Here is a 20238-nt window from a genome sequence, read left to right as displayed (position 1 = left end):
CCTTGAAAACCAAGAAGAAATTCTTGGAATATTAAAGGATATTCAAACAAGAATTCAAAAACCAGAACAACAACCAAGTTCTAGTAAAAGAACTTCAGGAGGATGGTTACCACCATCATTTGGTACTGAACCTTTGTTACATCAATAAGGGAAGGCCAAAGTGGTGTCAAAACCTTTGACTGAAGAAGAAAAGATGATCAATCTAATTAAATCTGTCTCAGAAAAGAGATTAATCTGATGACAATTTTAGAAAAGATTGGTCTAGAGGATCTAAAAGAGCTTGCAGAATCTTTTGCAAACCTCAAAGTTCTGAAGATGAACACGACAGGAGGTGATCCACCTGCTATAACATGGTCATCTTCTCAGGAACCACCAAGGGAAATTGTGGGATCTCAAAATGTAAATATGAGAGAATCTCACCCCAATTTCCATACTGGTGGAGGATCACACCCAGCAGGAACAAGGACAAGGAGAAGTCAAATTTCCTTGCACCAAACTCCCTATGGGAAAACTGTTTTAGATCCAATACCCTTACGGGGTTATGCTTAATCTTGATGTATTAGATTTCAAAAACGGAGAAGATCTCATAGATGATTGGACATCTGCTATGAGAATCGCAGCAGGAATGCTTGATCTCAAAAGAGAAGGATTCATTAAGCTTTTAGAAATGAGTCTTATGGGATCAGTTAAAATTACTTGGGACATGACCTCATTAGAAACTAAAGAGTCAGCCCTAGCTGGTGAATCTATCAGTGAGATCGCTGGAAAAATGGCTATCCTTTTTAAAGCAAAATTTATAGGAGTAGACTATTTTAACAGTCAAGATACAGAGAAGAAGAAAAAATATACTCAAGCTCTGTATAGTCTCGAATTACATGACATATGTTTGGTGGATGAATACATTATGTTATTCACTAAATATAGATGGAATTCAGGAGTCGAAGAAGATATAGCTATGCAGCTTTTTTTTGCTAAAATGCCAAATCCCTGGAGAGAAATGCTCATAAGGCAATACGTACCGGGCAATCCAGATACATTGGCACGAATAGCTTCTTTTCTCAAAGGAAAATTGGCAGAATGGTGTCACATGGCAGCATTACAAAAGTATTACAAACGTTTAAGGGGTATTAACAAAAGAACTCCTTTGTGTTGTAAAGAAAATGATCTTCCAACAATTATTGGAAGTAAGCCACATAAGCATAAAAGGAAAAGTTTTAGGACTCATCTTTATGCTCGAAGTGGAAGAAGTTCTTGGAAACCAAGAACTGTTTGGTCTAGACAAAAAGCCAGATCTTATAAATCTGGGCAAAGAAGTGGACCATCAAGAAGTAGGATATCATCCCAAGCATCGAGTACATCTCGAAGCACAGGAAGAACACCTACGAAGAAAACTTTCAGAAGAGCTCATACTCGAGCTAATGAAAGTTTCAAAGATTGTAATTGCTGGACATGTGGAGCAAGAGGGCTTATCTCGACCAACTGTCCAGAGAATAAAAAAGAGGTATTAAATGCTTCGATCCAGCCCCGAATATTGAAGAAGCAGTTTATTACCAAGATCTTATTCAGATATACCGATTTGAGGATATTGCCTCGGATGAAAGTATATATAAAGAAGAACAAATCTTGAGTCAGGGAGAATCAGATGGAATTGAATTGGAATCTAACTGAAGACGAGGTGTTTCGACACGAAACACATGAAGATTTGTCTGATTTCTTTAGCCAAACAACAATATCTCATAATATGGTTCAAAGAATTAGGAAAGAAAATCCTAGTCTACAGAGATATCAGTGATTCTCTGCAGGATAGGTAGAAAAGTTCTTAAGAAGTCTTGGCCTAAGAAACAGAAAGCATCATCTAATCTATAAAGTTTCGAAATGGCAATCCCAATGGAACTTACTGGAAATAGAATGGAGATGCAGTTAATTCCTTTCGAAGAAATTAAGGAAGAATTACAAAAACTCAAGATAGAAGTAGCAAGGATGATGTCCTGAATTCATATCGGAGCAATCCAGATTATGATAAAAGCTACTTTCAAGGAAGGAATAGATTCACCCATTGATATTGTTATATGCGATAAAAGAATGGAAAACCTTCAAGATTCAGTACTGGGAACTATCTCAGGAAATCTCTGTGCAGGAAAGATTGTAGGAGTAATTTATCCGAGAATTGCCTACAACCTGGCAGATCGAGATTTCAGCCGAGCCTTGACGTTGCATCAAAATTTCAAGGAAAAAAGGCTGATGAAAGAAGGTAATAGACCATATTCTATTACCTATCAAATTTCATATGCTCTATCTAATACACATCATTCAGAATTTTTTATTAGAAATGAGTTCATTGAAATACCCGAGATATTTAGAAAAGTTGCCCAGGCAATATATCCAGAAAGAATTGAGTTTCCTTTAATACAGGAAACAGATATCCAAATACAAGACAAATCGATTCTACAAATGAATCAAAGTCTTAGATTAGAATCAAGAAGAATATCTTTCCAGGGAGATAGAATTACAAGTTACAGGTGGGGAAAAATGCCTATCCAAGAAACCCAACAGGGGCTAAAAAGTTTTTCTACAATAGGAAAACTTAGATGTCTAGAAGGTTGGAAAGAAATAGAAATAGTATTTGATATTACGAAACAAAGGAATCAATTTCCTAGTAATTCCATATACTATTTGGAACAACCTATGATAGGAACTTACCAAGGAATGATCAATTTCGGAGAATTGGAAGTTCATATCAAAGGAATTCCAGGGAAAGAACCAGATCGACTGATTCTTGGACTAGAGTTTCTCGAGGAACACAAACCTTGGAAACGACTAGAGTATGGAATGGAGTTTATGGCAGATGATAGAATGTGGAAAATCCAATGACCACAAGCCCATTATCCATATACATTCCAGTATGAATGATATATGAACAATATAAGGCAGAATATTTTGCTGCTTATATTGATTCAGGTGCGGGAATCTGTACAGCAAAACGAGGAGTTTTTCCAAATAATTTGGAAGAAGAATTACCAAAGATTGTTGGGAGAGATTTTTCTAGAAGAATCTTAATCTTATGCAAAGGGATTAAGATGACTGAAATCATGATTGACGGTGCTGGACAAACACCTTGGTACAAGGTAAAAACACCACCAATTTATTTTTATGATACATGAGCTGACAATTGTTAGACAATAATTTCCTACAAATGTTCAAGTCTTATTCTCAAGAAAATGAGACTAGACGATTAGTGTTCACAACACCATGTGATCACAAAATCATAGTCCAGAGACTACGAGAGGTATTTTACAGAAAATTGCCAATCCAGTTTCGCAGCAAGTGTGGTGATGAAGGAAAACTTCTGAACCCAAAAATGAAGGATTCTAGACTGTTTGGAGAAACAATGCTCTAGTTAAGAGCAGATAAAGAACTCGAACCAGAAGATATAGAATGCCTTAAGATAACTCTACATAAGAATGAAGTAGAGTTTGAATCTAAGGTATCATTGGAAGATGTCAAGAAGAGGATAAAAGAAAATTACAATGAAGATCCCTTGGCATGGTGGGACAAAAATCAACTCAAAACTTGCTTTAAAATTAAGGAAGACAAAGAATATGAGTTTGTCCATTGCAAGCCTATCCCAATGAATATAATTGATCAAAGGAATATGCAGATTATAATCAAGGAACATTTGGACCTTGGTTTAATCAAAGCAAAAATGTCACCATATAGTAGTCCTGGCTTTCTGGTAAGAAATCATGGTGAGATAAAACGAGAAAAACCCAGATTGGTTATTAATTATCAAGAAATTAATAAAATTCTGGAGTTTGATGAGTATTTTATATCTAGTAGAGAACACTTGATTAGTTGCATACACAACGCCAAGATATTCTCTAAGTTTGACTGTAAGTCCGGATTTTATCAAATACAGATGCAGGAAGAAAGCAAGAAATTTACAACTTTCTCCAAACCCCAAGAACATTATATCTGGGAAGTATTACCAATGAGATTGGCTAATTCACCTCAGATATTTCAAAGAAAAATGAATAATCTTTTTAAAGATTATTTTAAATTTATGTTTGTCTATATTGATGATGTTTTAATAGCATCTAAAAATATGGAAGAACATGTCAAGCATTTAGAAATTTTATCTAATGTTTGCAAAAAAGAATGACTGGTTTTATCTGAAAAGAAAGTAGTCATTGCCACAAGAAAGATTGAATTTTTAGGAATAGAAATTGATGAGTCTGGAATAATTTTGTAGGATCATATAGTTGAGAAAGTGCAACATTTTCCAAACGAGCTAAAAGAAAAGAAACAACTTCAGAGTTTTTTAGGAGTTGTTAATTTTTCTGGAATGTTTATTAAAAATCTAGCAAAACACAGGAAAGTGTTTTGTCTATTATTGAAAAAAGATGCAAGATTTATATGGACAAAAGAACACACATAAGGACTTGTCTATTTAAAGGAGATTTGTAAGAATCTTCCAAAAATGGCTATTCCTCAAGATGTAGATGATCTGGTATTATATACTGATGCCAATGATCATTGGTAGGCTACAGTTTTAACAAATCTCACACCAGATAGAGAACAACCCTGTAGGTAATGTAATGGTTTATTCTCAGATGCAGAAGCCATAAAATGGCATATCAACGAGAAGGAATTTTATGCAGTAAAAAGGGTTTTTGAAAAATGGCCATTATTTTTACTTGCAAAGAAATTTATTTTGAAAGTTGATAATAAACAGGTGAAAGTTTTTATGAGAAACAGGATTGAATCCAAACCAGAAAAGGCTATACTTTTAAGATGGGAAGCTTTATGTCAGAATTATATTTTTGATATAATAATTATTAAATCTCATGAAAATATTCTTGGAGATTTTTTAACAAGAGATGGACAGCATTGACATTGATGCTATTATCAAGATGCAGATGTATTTGAGGGAATACCTTGAAATGCTTCAAATCGAGTTCAACAAGTTAGCACTGAACGCAGAAATTGCGGGAAGGCTTCAACAAGCGGATAAGAGAATTGTCTCTGATCGAATAACAGGATGTTTACAGGCATATACTCAGTTATGATATGTGACACAAAGGCCTATCCTCCAAGGCATCGAGAAGCCATTGGTTTCCCGTATGGAGAGTTTTCGAGTACATGACTCTATACCTAGAGCAGGAGATTCAAGTACCCCTAGCACAAGTGTTAAGCCGGAATCATCTTCGGATGAGTTGGCCAAAAAAAAAAATTGGAACTCTAGATTTTAATCTCGAGTCTTCAAGTCAACCCTTCACCTCGGGGATTGAAGAGGGACTGACAGGGGCAAAACTAAGGTTGGTACTAATGAAGCTGCAATTTCTCCATTTCAGGTTTACCAACGGACCTAGGAGAAATTAAACACAAGAATTGGCATCAATCCAGCCATGATTCGAGTTGATGTTGCAGAAAAATATCCTAGGATATGGATAAAACAAAATTCATATCCAAAGGAGGTCAAAGCCTGATACGAATTTGGGGCTCTTGCCTCAGTTTATACTACTTCACCCAGCTTCCCGGAAATTTCAGCATTACCAAAGTGGATACAGGAAGCGGTACATGAAACTTGGACGAACAATGATCATTTCTCCATGGGAGATAATCTGGAACTGTATTTTTTTAGTGCAGCACCAGAACCAGCAGAGAAAGGCTCACACAAAGCCTTTCATTTTATCAAGCTAAGGAAGACATACATAAATGTCCAGAAATTCATCAAGGATCCTCTTACAAACGAAACACCCCTAGTCTCTTCATTCAATGAAGATGACATATCTACTAGGAGAGCATGGGGAGTTTGGGTCTGTCTAACCGAGATGGACAAAGTCAAGTATCCATTTAAGTTTTACCAAAATTCTGTAAATGGATCTTTCCTGTTGAATACAATGACAGGAAAAACAACGAGCTTCGCAGAAGATCTGTTTGAAAAGAAAAGAAATCTTCTGTGGAACAGCAAGCTGCCGGCAAGTAAAGAAACTCGCCGAAAATTCTGTAATATGGCACATGTGGGAAGATGATCGGAAAACATCTGCCCAGAATGCCAGAACCAGAAGGAACCGGAGTTTGGTAAAGGATTCAAGCCGAGATCTGATCGGAAACACTTTACCAAAACTAGTACAAGTGGGGAAGGACCACAATCACGTTTTCCTCGGGGACACAGAAAACCAAAGATTCTCCGACAAAGCTAAAGTGGACATATGACTATCCCACTACCAAAAAGAAGGACCACCATGTGAGTCGAAGACAAGGACCACCAATAATCGGTGGTAAAGAACAAAGAACATTGGATTCCCTAACTTTAAAGATAAAGAAAATCCAATAAAAAGACACAAGTTAGTGGACAGATGACTAAACCCACTAAAAAGCAAGAGAATCTGGACCCAATTACACCTATAAATAAAGAGTAAATGGGAACCAAAAAAATAAACAAAGATAGAAACAATGAATATGTATAAAAACATTTTCAAAGTTTCCAAACGAAGAATCAAAGCTACAAGAAAATCATTGAAGGTTTTCAAAGAGCTATATCAAGTGCTGAAAGAAGCATGGAACAAAATATCAGCTGATATGATCCAGACGCCTATATACTATTTATGCCAAGAGATCAAATCAGAAGAACAAGTTATTTCTAGATTTATGATCTAGGAAAAATACAAAGTGGAGGGACCACTCAACCACTATAGAAAGTGGTCCAGATGCAAGCTGTAAAGGTTTACCAAGATTTGAAATCCGAGTTTCAAATCCGAAGAAGCCTTCTATAAATAAAGAAGGAAGAAGGAAGTTGGGATCATCGAACATTTCCTCAATTTCTTTCAAAAATAAGTTGTAATATTTTCTCTCAAGTTTATGTGTTCTGTAAGTTCAGCTACTTAAACAAGTTTCTCCTCCTCTACAACAGGTTACTATGTAATAATAAATGTTGGTGTTTGAATAAAGAAAACTTTTGCTTTAGCCCCTCTCATGTATTATTTTCAAAATTTTATATTTTGTCATACACCCTAAGGTAGGAAACAAATTAGGGTTGTGCCAAGTGCTGCTGAAGGAATCTACGTCAGTAACCATCTGTTGCGACTGCGTGGTTAGGCTGTGAGGAGCAGTGTAGGGACCCGGACGCTAATTCATTTCTTAATCATCTTTGGAAATGATTAGATCAATTAAAGAAACAGGGTCTAATTTTTTTTTTTTAAATACAAATGCGGAAACGTAATGTAATCAATCTGATATACATATCAAATATAAAGTACATGTCTTGTACTCAATATATTAAAATCAAACTAAGGTTTCAACTATTATATATCAAGTGCTGAAGCCTATCTACTTATGATCCGGATCTCCACGTTAACTTGTCCTCTCTCATCCTCTTCTTGACCCTGATCCTGTCCCACCTGTTGTCATGCACACATACAAACACGACAACAGCCGGATAACTCCGGTGAGAATATAATCCCAGTATAAATAATGTATACATGCAATCATATAACAAATATAAAAGCATGAAATAGATATCAATAGCATGTATAATATCAGAAAGACATGTATCGATATAAAGCTGTAAATAAACTCTGGACTCGTCATCTCAGACTCAACTCATCTCTAATCTAGGGATCCCGGTTCCTGGACATTGTCTCATATATCGAATCTCAGCGATAGGAATAAATCAACTCCTAAGAAAACATTGATATAAACCAAACATCTAGTGTCTTGGCATATCCGCCACAGACTTGGCATATCCTGCCAATGACTAGGCATCAACGCCCATGACTCAATACACGCTTTGCTATAAATCAATAGAATAAGCATCTCAATCTCCGACATTGCAACATATCGAGGCAATGACAATTTAGTATGTGATTTTGGGAAACTCAAATTAAATCAAACTCGAGTTGTGCAATCCCGGATCAACATTAATTTATACTTTTTTTTTCTGTCAATCTGACTCTGTCGAAGTCTCGGATTCATAGCCTATAAATATCAATCTAGTAATGACAATATCGAGGGTATCGTATCAATACACCATTCAAATCAATACTAGATATAATCATAACTCAATCAAATTCTGTTTCAACAGCATAACTGCACAATCTCAATATACCCAGCAATACAAATTAACAGATATCAATTTCCAAAACTCATAATCAATAACAATACAATTCTGATGTCAAATCTCAATCAAACCCATTCTGAAAATCATAACAATTTCATATGGTATCTGTTCCTCAATCCGGTTTCGATTATACGATGTCTAACATATCGAGAACACCATATATATGAATCATATCCGATTTCTTCTATATCATATTTTCAAATCATAATAGAAATCAATAAAACTTACGTCATGTCGAAGCTCTTGACAGGAGAAGTACAGTACTTAAGTCGGATTGAAAATCGGACGGACGGATCTTGTATAATCACATATCTGAAAAGTGTAAAGGCGTAAGGATTTCCGTAGCTTTTCTCGTCCTTCTTTCTGTTTAATTCTGAAAGAATGAAGTTATTTGCCTATATATATCTCAAGTTGCATGCAAAGCTACGTGGCTTATTTTTCTTGAACCTCAAGCGGCCTTGGGCTGTCACAAACTACCGCTCGGGCGCGGAACGTTCTGTCCGAGTACTTTTCTTATTGCACACCGGCGCTCGGGCGGTTATTTCCTACTGCTCGGGTGCCAGACCTTCTGTCCGAGCACACTCCTTGCAGAACACTGGCGCTTGGGCGGTCATTTTCTATCGCTCGGGCGCCACACTTTCTGTCCAAAGTTTTAATCTTGTGATGCATTGGCGCTCGGGCGGTCATTTTCTACCGCTCGGGCGCCACACTTTCTGTCCAAAGTTTTAATCTTGTGATGCATTGGCGCTCGGGCGGTCATTTTCTACCGCTCGGGCGCCAGATGTTCTGTCCAACATCTTGGCTTATAATGCACCGACGCCCGGCTTCTTCACTTGAGTTCCTACAACCTCAATTCTGTCAATTAATCAATGTCTGATTACAATGATTAAATCTCGGGCATTACATTTCTCCCCCCTAAGATCTGATTTCGTCCCCGAAATCACAGGCAATCAAATCATATCAATAAGAAGGCATAACAGAAGCTAAATAGAAACTCACATCAACGAAATAACTCTGGGAATTTCTGCCTCATATCAGACTCAGTCTCCCAGGTAGCTTCTTCAATGCCATGACGACTCCACTGAACTTTCACAAGCGGAATTGTCTTCGTTCTGAGCTGCTTTGATCGGTTTTTCGAAGTAACTAAGTGTCTCGTCAAGTTCGGCCTCGTCTGGCTGAATAGCATGTGAAGCATCAGACAGATATTTCCTCAATAACGATACATGAAAGACATCATGTATTCCAGATAGAGAAGGCGGTAAAGCGAGTCGATAGGCACGATCTCCTATCTTCTCGAGAATCTCGTATGGCCCAATATAACGTGGAGACAACTTTCCTTTCTTGCCAAATCTGACAAATCCTCTGAAAGGTGAAATCTTTAAGAATACTCGGTCTCCTGCCTCAAATACCAACGGTCTATGTCGAACATTGGCATATTTGGCCTGTTTGTCTTGAGCTGCCTTCATCCTTTTCTGAATCAGCTTCACTTTTTCTGTCATATCTTTGACCATATCAGGTCCAATCTCAGGTACCTCAGAGATATCATCCCAATACAGAGGGGATCTACACTTCTTACTGTACAACGCTTCAAAAGGTGCCATCTCAATACTCGTCTAATAGCTGTTGTTGTATGAAAACTCACAAAGTGGCAATGAATCCTGCCAACTAGTGCTAAAATCAAGCACTACAGCTCTAAGCATATCCTCCAGTGTCTGGATAGTCCGCTCTGACTGTCCGTCGGTCTGAGGATGATATGCGGTACTAAGATGTAACTTTGTACCTAGAGCCTGCTGTAAACTCTGCCAAAAGTGCGAAGTAAACCGAGGATCACGGTCTGAAACAATCAACTTTGGCACTTCGTGCAATCTGACCACTTCTCTGACATAAATCTCTGCCATATGGTCATGTCGGTACGTCATCTTGTACGGAATAAAGCATGCTGATTTGGTCAATCTGTCAATCACAACCCAAATCGCATCACAACCTCGGGAGGATCTCGGTAGCTTCGTTACAAAATCCATGGAAATGTGATCCCATTTCCATTCAGGAATAGATAAACTCTGTAACAGTCCTCCTGGTTTCTTTCTTTCCGCTTTCACCTACTGGCAATTCAGACATTTATATACAAATTCAGCAATATCAGCTTTCATCTGTTTACACCAAAACTGTGCTTTCAAATCGTTGTACATTTTTCTGCCACCAGGATGAATACTGAATCGACTGCTATGCGCTTCTTACAATATCCGTCGTTTCAATTCTGAAACATCTGGCACAACAAGACGATTATTCACATACAACACACTGTCACGAACCTGATATTCTGATCGATGTCCTGCTCTGACCATCGATATCGAGTTTTGAACGTTCTGATCAACTTTCTGAGCTGATGTAATTCTCAAAATCAGCTCTGGTTCGACTTGAACCGTATACAGTCGCAACGATTTACAATCTGTCTCAAATACCAATCCAGACAAACAGCAGTCTTCAATCAAATTTGAAACACCAATCGTCGATAAGGACAAAAAACATACCTTTCGACTTAGTGCATCAGCCGCTGCATTCGATTTTCATGGATAGTACTTGATCTCACAATCAAAATCTTTAAGCAAATCAAGCCATCTTCCCTGCCTCATATTCAGCTCTGACTGTGAAAATAGATATTTCAAGCTTTATGATCAAAATAAATCTCAAACTTCTCACCGTATAGGTAATGTCGCCATATCTTCAGTGCAAATACAATGGCCGCCAATTCAAGATCATGAATTGGGTAGCGAGTCTCATGTGGCTTTAACTGTCTCGAGGCATAAGCAATAACATGTTCTCGCTGCATCAAAACACAACTCAATCCTCTGTGAGAAGCATCGCAATAAACGACAAAATCACCAGTACCTGATGGAATAGTCAAGATCGGAGCACTGGTCAGTCTCTTCTTCAACTCAAGAAAACTGGACTCACAGTCTTCTGACCAAACAAATGGTGCGTTCTTCTGAGTCAACTGAGTAATCGGTTTAGCAATACTCGAGAAATCTTTGATGAATCGTTGGTAATATCCTACTAAACCCATAAAACTGCGTATCTCTGGTACAGATGTCGGTCTCGGCCAACTGATCACAGCCTCAACCTTGCTAGGATCAACAAAAATACCGTCTCCGGATATAATATGACCCAGAAATATCACCTATCTCAACCAGAATTCACATTTCGACAGTTTGGCATATAATTTCTCAGCCCTCAGAATCCTCAATACAGTCCTCAGATGCTCAGCATGATCAATCATATTCTTCGAGTATATCAAAATATCATCAATGAAAATAATCACAAAATCATCAAGGTACTTATGAAACACACGGTTCATCAGACCCATAAATATAGCTGGAGCATTAGTAAACCCAAACGGAATGACAATAAACTCATAATGTCCATACCTGGTTCTGAAAGCTGTCTTTGAGATATCAGAATCTCTGACTCTCAGCTGATGATATCCAGATCTCAGATCGATCTTGGAATATACAGAAGAACCGTGCAACTGATCAAATAAATCATCAATACGAGGCAAAGGGTATTTGTTCTTTACCGTAGCCTTGTTCAGTTGCCGGTAGTCAATGCAGAGTCTCATAGAACCGTCTTTCTTTCTAACAAATAATACTGGAGCACCCCAAGGAGAAACACTCGGTCTGATGTAACCCTTGGCCAGTAAATCCTCTAACTGCTCTTTCAAATCTTTCAATTCGATTGGTGCCATTCTGTACGGAGCTCTAGAAATCGGAATTGTACCTGGAATCAACTCAATGCTGAAATCTATTTATCGAATCGGAGGCAAACCCGGAATCTTATCTGGGAAAACATCAGCAAACTCACATACCACTGGCAAATCATCCAATGATGGACTCGACTTCAGTAAATCAACTGAATAGACAAGGAATCCCTCCGCTCCTTTCTGTAACAATCGAGTCATAGACATAGCATATATCAAAGAAATTCTAGATCTAGAACCCTTACCGTAAAATTTTCATTCATCAGCCATGTCAGATCTGAATCTCACAATCTTATGGAAACAATCAACGGTAGCTCTGTACTTGGTCAACATATCAATACCGATAATACAGTCAAAATCAGACAACCCAAGTACAATACAATCTAAATCAATCTCATGCCCGTCATACTGCAGTACACAATGTTTCACAGATTTTACTGATATCAAACATGTCCCCAAAGGAGAAGAGACAGACACTACAGTAGATAAAGACTCAATAGGCAATGCATGACTCATTGCAACTCGTTCAGGTATAAATGTATGAGAAGCACCCGTATCTATCAATACATAAGTAGGGTAATCACATAAAGAACAGTTACCTGCAACCACATCATCTGGTGCTTCCTGGGCCTGTTCCTCTGTCAAAGCAAATACTCTGGCCTGCTGTCTAGGAGGCTAGATAACTGTCTGGCTTCCTCCTGGCCTCTGCTGTGACGGAGTAGAAGTCGGTGCTGGCTGGAAGGAGTGAATAGAAGATGATCGTCTATCTGTCTGAGCCACTGATCCAGATGACTCTGCTCCCTGGGATCCATGGGAACCTCTCTGTGGACAGATTCTTGCAAAGTGTCCTTGCTGTCTGCAGATACGGCAACTACCAATCACTCCCTGGCATTGCTCGATCGAATGTCTCCCTCCGCAAGTTCTGCAATAAACCCCGATATAACTCTGGCTCTGTCGGGAGCCACTGGAGCTAGAAGAACTGCTACCAGACTTCTTAAACTCTCTTCCTCTTCTTTCAAGAAATCTTTCTTTCCACCACTACTGCTGTTACCCTCAAATCTGGGAGGAGGTTGTTGTGGTCTCGGTGTTGGAGGAACATACGAAGCTCCTCTCTGCCTAATCAGGCCCGCTTCAGCTCCCTTGGCTCTGTTCAGGGCATCAGCGAAGTTATTCGGTCGTCCAGTGTTCACCAATGTAAATATCTCAGGATTCAACCCATTGATGAACTGATCAGCAACAGCCTCGTTATTCTCGGCCACATGTGGAGCAAAACGCAACAAAGTAGAGAACTTGGCCATATACTCTTCTATGTTCAACTGACCCTGTCTCAGATTGGCAAACTCTGCCCCCTTGTCTTTCCTGTACGACACTGGGAAAACTCTCTGATAAAACTCAGCTTTAAAGACATTCCAATTAATAGTCGTACCTCGATGCTCCAACGCTCTCTTTGTCGTGATCCACTAGTTCTTTGCAACATCATGCAACTGGTGCCCAATCAATCGGACTCGGCGCTCATCTGTGTAATCCAAGGAATCAAACAGCATCTCAATATCATCTAACCGACACTCACAGTCAACAGAAGTCTATGTTCCTTTCAGGGTTGGCGGTTTAAACGACTGAAATCTCTTCAGTAACGTTTCCATCGGTGTAGCTATCACATCCATCAGATTCGCAGAAGTACTACCCTGTTCTGGTACTCTTCAAGGAGGCATATCTTATTATCAAAAGGGTTAGAAACCAAATACAACCAACCTGTTTCAGTCCTCCTATGATCATCTTACTGCTGATCAAGAATCGGTTCTGATTCTTTCTCAATAATACACATTACCAAATCAAATCAGATAATCAGGTAAACATGTATTTCAAAGTAGTAAACATGCTAGCAATCAAAAGCAAGGAAGAAAACTCATTCTATCCCGCTCACTAGCTCCTATCTCAGTTTAAGGAACCTACTGCTCTCTAATACCACCTGCTGTGGGGACCCGAACGGGAATTCATTTCTTAATCATCTTTGGGAATGATTAGATCAATTAAAGAAACAGGGTCTAAATTATTTTTTATAAATACAAATGCGAAAACATAATGTAATCAATCTAATATACATATCAAATGTAAAGTACATGTCTTGTACTCAATACATTAAAATCAAACTAAGGTTTCTACTATTATATATCAAGTGCTGAAGCCTATCTACTTATGATCCGGATCTCCACGCTAACTAGTCATCTCTCATCCTCTTCTTGACCCTGATCCTGTCCCACCTGTTGTCATGCACACATACAAACACGACAACAGCCGGATAACTCCGGTGAGAATATAATCCCAGTATAAATAATGTATACATGCAATCATATAACAAATATAAAAGCATGAAATAGATATCAATAGCATGTATAATATCAGAAAGACATGTATCGATATAAAGCTGTAAATAAACTCTGGACTCGTCATCTCAGACTCAACTCATCTCTAATCTAGGGATCCCGGTTCCTGGACATTGTCTCATATATCGAATCTCAGCGATAGGAATAAATCAACTCCTAAGAAAACATCGATATAAACCAAACATCTAGTGTCTTGGCATATCCGCCACAGACTTGGCATATCCTGCCAATGACTAGGCATCTCCGCCCATGACTCAATACACGCTTTGCTATAAATCAATAGAATAAGCATCTCAATCTCCGAAATTGCAACATATCGAGGCAATGAAAATTAAGTATGTGATTTTGGGAAACTCAAATTAAATCAAACTCGAGTTGTGCAATCCCGGATCAACATTGATTTATACCTTTTTTTTCTGTCAATCTGACTCTGTCGAAGTTTCGGATTCAAAGCCTATCAATATCAATCTAGCAATGACAATATCGAGGGTATCGTATCAATACACCATTCAAATCAATACTAGATATAATCATAACTCAATCAAATTCTGTTTCATCAGCATAACTGCACAATCTCAATATACCCAGCAATACAAATCAACAGATATCAATTTCCACAACTCATAATCAATAAAAATACAATTCTGATGTCAAATCTCAATCAAACCCATTCTGAAAATCATAACAATTTCATATGGTATCTGTTCCTCAATCCGGTTTCGATTATACGATGTCTAACATATCGAGAACACCATATATATGAATCATATCCGATTTCTTCTATATCATATTTTCAAATCATAATAGAAATCAATAAAACTTACGTCATGTCGAAGCTCTTGACAGGAGAAGTACAGTACTTAAGTCGGATTGAAAATCGGACGGACGAATCTTGTATAATCACATATCTGAAAAGTGTAAAGGCGTAAGGATTTCCGTAGCTTTTCTCGTCCTTCTTTCTGTTTAATTCTGAAAGAATGAAGTTATTTGCCTATATATATCTCAAGTTGCATGCAAAGCTACGTGGCTTATTTTTCTTGAACCTCAAGCGACGCTTGGGCGGTCACAAACTACAGCTCGGGCGCGGATCGTTCTGTCCGAGCTTTTTTCTTATTGCACACTGGCACTCGGGCGGTCATTTTCTACCGCTCGGGCGCCAGACCTTCTGTCCGAGCACATTCCTTGCAGAACACTGGCGCTCGGGCGGTCATTTTCTACCGCTCGGGCGCCAGATGTTCTGTCCAACATCTTGGCTTATAATGCACCGACGCCCGGCTTCTTCACTTGAGTTTCTACAACCTCAATTCTGTCAATTAATCAATTTCTGATTACAGTGATTAAATCTCGGGCATTACAAGCAGTTTGTAAAACACGGTGGATTTAACCCGGTGGCACTCCGGTCAAAGAGGTAAAAGATTTAATTTATATTACGGAAGCATGATGGGTTTTTATATATATAAAAAAAAGCGATCATTTGAGCATGGTATATAGGCTGAAAACCTTGCGTAGCTGTATGTTTTGGGGCTATATGCTTCAAGAACAGGCTCGATATGTATAATAATGCCACGTACCAATATAAGGAAGTAAGGGTATTTTTGAAAATTTTAAAATATTGAGGAGTTAAAACAAAGAATTGAAGGGATAGGAAGTTAGGATAAAGTTGAGAGGGGATGTAGGGAGTTATTGAAAGTTTGCCCTTGTTTCAATTATATAATCAAAATTTTATCTTTTGTACCATATTTAAAATAGTTAGCACTCAAATATAATATATTAATACCTGATTTTCAACGTTTTTTGTATAAAATTTCATCCAAAAAAACAGGTATGAGCTTAGGAACGCTGAAACATTTTATGTGTAAATCAAAGATTGCATAAATTTTTTTTGTCATACATGAACTCACAACACTAACTTAGTTTAGATTTAGAAATTTAAAAGCAAATCTCCTTTGAATAGTTTTGCAAGTAATAATAACAAAAAGAATAAAGAGCACGAAGAGCTCCATGATTTCAACATAGTTTTTCAAAAGATCTACGTCTATAAATTTATATCGAGATTTCAAGTAATCCACTAAATTTTAAAAGTTATCATCATGCAAAGACTTAAAAGACTCACTTGAAAACAAATCCTCTACTCTCTAGGTATCCCACAAAAGGCAGGGGCATTGTGTTTTAATTTTAATTTTTTTTACCTTTTTAATATTTCTAATTCTTTCTTTCTTTCTATCTTTCCTTTTTTTTTAAAACTTAATTTTTTTTTGGATTTTTATTTGCCTCGTTTTTTATGGGCCTTTTGTTCCCTATTTTGTTGTAAGTATAAAAAAATTTAATGTTTCATTTCTACTTTTTTTTCCTCCCTCTCTCCACATGATCAACTTATCCGTTTTTCTCTTTTTTCTTTCGTTCATTCTTTTAAATTTACAGTAGTGGAGATGAATACTCGAATATACGAAGTTCGATTTTCTTGATCTTTTACATTTTCAATTTTCTTCTAATTGTTTAGCAGTTGATTTTTTTATTTTTGTTTTTGTATTTGATTATGTGATTTAGGAAGCTTGTGCTAGCTTTGCTGACACCAATGAACCCATCATTATACATGTATTATCTGGATCAAATTTGTTATCAATTTGTTTCATTTAATATGTAACATGAAAATTATTGTTTGTTTTTGTTAATGTGTCAATGTTTTTGAAAATCGAGATTTAAACAAGCCAAAATCTTATTGATAAACCAATATTCTTGATGAATACTAGTTCAAATATTTAATTCAAGCATAATATTGACATGAAATTAGATAGCTTAGATGAGATTTGGATATTTTGAGTTGAATATGCTAGGAAAACTGGATTTAGATTTAAGAAGCATTATTTTAAGAAGAACAAGAACACCGACTTTATAAATTCATATAAATATATTTGTTGCAAGAAAGGTGTTCGTGAAAGAAGAAAAATATATTATTTGACACTTAATCCTCGGTTTGAAACTCGAAGAAAGTGTAAAGTAAGATTTAGAGTCACACTTGCGGACAATAACTATAAAGTTAATGAGTTTATCGAAGATCATAATCACATGATCCATCTTCAAAAGACAATTTACATATTGGCTTCCAAACATAAAGTTACAGAAATTCGGGCCTGTGAGATTGATTTGGCAAATGACGTTTGGCTTAAACAGAAATCTAATTTTTTGTTGATGGATGAGTAGGCATGTAGGCAGGGGCATAACCAAAATTTCAAAATATGGGAGGCTAGAAAATAAAATAAAAAATTAATCTAGAAATCAATACAACATTTTCCACATGAAATAAAAATTAAGCATAGTCCATGATTTTCACAATATAATCATCAAATATGGATAAATATTTTCCAAAAGTTCAAATATTAATCATATGATAGAGTACGAATAACAAAAAAAAGACAACTTACGCCAAAAATGGGTAACTTAAATAAATACTACTTTAGCCGCAACATTTGATTTTTCAAAAGATCAAATCTATCAATTATGTAATCTATATCAATGTCATGAGCAATCTTTCTCTCAATATACAAAACTATTGCATTGTTTAAATATTCCTGCTCCATTTTGTTGCAAAGTGGTGTCTTGAGAAGTTTCATCCCTGAAAATGCTCGCTCAGTTGTAGCAGTTGAAACTGGAAGAGTCAAGATCAAACGAATCAGTCTATCAAAAATGAAATAAGTCATCAACTTTTTTGTTTCAACTAGTAGTCGTCATAATTTAGGAAGAGAATCAACATCTTTAAACCTCGGATCCTCAAACACATCAAGCTTGTAATGATCCAATTGAGTCTTCAAATGTTTCATGTCATCTTTGGAAAAATCATTGGGATAAAATTTATCAATTAAAGAATAAATAGGCATTTCAGAGAATGATTTGAAGCCATCACTGGGATTCAAAGCTTCACAGAGAGTGAGAAGCTCTATTGATTGCTCAGTAAATCGTGTATTCAACTCCATCAGCTGTTTGTCAATCACAACATTGAATACATGAAAATGATAGTATTCTTTCACTGTAAAATGATTTTTCTGTTGACAAGAACGTTTAGTATCTTCAACATAACGAGCTGTCAAATCAGGCACTACAATGTCATGATTATCACAAAAAGTATTCATACTCCATAGAAAATCTTCCCTTTCATCATCTCACATTTTCTGGAAAAGCAGTTTTGTAGTCGTGACTAAACTCATTGAATGACTTGATTTTTTCTTTGCAAAGCCTGACATAACATATCATATGTTTCCAAAACTCTATGCATCAATAACAAGATAAATACAAAATCAAATGTAATCATCTCTTTAAGCAAATGTTTAGCCTCCGCACATATACTAAAGGCAGACTTTCCCCCATGGAATCTTCTAAAAGTGTACAAACTGAACCAAACAATTCAATAACTCGACTAACAGAAACATAATGTGAACTCCATCGAGTAGATGCAGGTCGTTGCAAAGTACTAGCTTGATTGACTCCAACACCAGTCCCAGTCCCAAGTTCTCCAGATTCTATCAAATCAATGATTTCATCTTCTCGTATTGATTTCAATCGAGAGTGTCTCTTTGAAGAAGAACCCACAAAATTGACAATGGAACTCAATTTAGAAAAAAATAGCTATACATCTGATACCTTTTTAGCTGCTGCAACTAATGTAAGTTGTAGCCGGTGAGCAAAACAATGAATATAATATGCAAACGGACAATCTTTGAGAAATAATGCTTGTAATCCATTCCATTCTCCCCGCATGTTGCAAGCACCATCATATCCTTGACCTTACATATTTTCAATCAAAAGCTTGTGTTGTGTCAAGATACTACATATATGTGTTTTCAAAGTCAAAGAATTAGTATCATCAACACCAAAAACTTCAAAAAATCTCTTCCTAACAAACCCATCACAATCTACGTATCGCAAAAAATAGCCATTTATGATCTACGAGATTCATCAATTGCTTTATCAACAAGAATACAGAATTTAGCATCCCCTACTTCATCGCGGATTTTACTTCGCACAAGATCGGCAATAATTGTTAGAATCTCCTGTTGAATTGATGGTGATGCATACTTGGCTTTTTTAGATGATTTATCTAAGATAATACCACCAATTTCTTTGCACAATTCTCCTTGAAATTTGACGAGTTCAAGAAAATTTCCAAGATTATGAGAATCGACAGACTCATCATGTCCTCTAAAAGAACACCCTTGTAATGCTAGCCATCTTATAGCTCTAATCGATGTCCTTATAAGCAATCTATTTTTCTTTATAATATTCTCAGATTGTTTATTCATCCTTCTATCGATATGTTGAGATACATTTTTCAAGCCCTACCATTTTTTCATAGCAGTACTATGTAATGAATTGCAATCTCCTTCATGTCTTTTTCAGTGGACATGTTTTGCAATTGACTCTTTTCCAATTTTTAAATCCTTCAACCGTTAATTTCTTCTTATATGATGAAGGAACATCAAAAAGATAACACGAGAAACAAAATGCACTTTCTTTTATTTTAGAAAACTCGAGCCATGGAAACTTTACGAACCAAGAAGACTGAAAACTACGTTTTTTATGCTTGGCTGATGTAGTCCCATACCAACATATTCTCTTCGAACATCATCTTGTTTATCACATGGATATTCCCATATTCTAATTCGTTTCCCAGGATCACGCTCATGATATGGATTATTTTCTTCTAATGGATCGATAGCAACTTCATTGCCAGGTTTGAGTTTTTTGGTTTTCAATGTAGATTTTGAACTTGACGGAAGAGGATCATTTGAAGTTTTTGATAACTACTCATTGTTTTTTTGGATGAAATAATCGGTAATGCTTTTTTTTGACATTTTGATTCACCTATAAATAAAAAACCTATAAACGTCATTTTATTTCACCTAAAAGAATACTCTTTATTTAAATTAAAAGATGAACAAAAAATAATTTTGTTTATCTTTTAAGTAACCAAACATCAAAGACACTAA

General features: G+C 36.6%; 1 protein-coding gene across 1 annotated transcript; it reads right to left on the bottom strand.

Moving 5' to 3' along the window:
• Window positions 1-17706: 17706 nt before the first annotated feature.
• LOC142532360 (uncharacterized) lies at window positions 17707-19551 on the bottom strand. Its single transcript, XM_075638675.1, has 5 exons — window positions 19200-19551; window positions 18893-19035; window positions 18610-18823; window positions 18017-18350; window positions 17707-17932 (listed from the first exon to the last, which is right to left on the bottom strand). Exons 1-5 carry the CDS (start codon window positions 19549-19551, stop codon window positions 17707-17709), a joined length of 1269 nt encoding a protein of 422 aa, XP_075494790.1.
• Window positions 19552-20238: the final 687 nt, after the last annotated feature.

The sequence above is a fragment of the Primulina tabacum genome, chromosome 18 (assembly GCF_025594145.1).
Source record: "Primulina tabacum isolate GXHZ01 chromosome 18, ASM2559414v2, whole genome shotgun sequence".
NCBI classification, from domain to species: domain Eukaryota; kingdom Viridiplantae; phylum Streptophyta; class Magnoliopsida; order Lamiales; family Gesneriaceae; genus Primulina; species Primulina tabacum.
The sequence above is the reverse complement of the archived record's forward strand: the minus strand, read 5'-3'. Positions and strand labels throughout refer to the sequence as shown.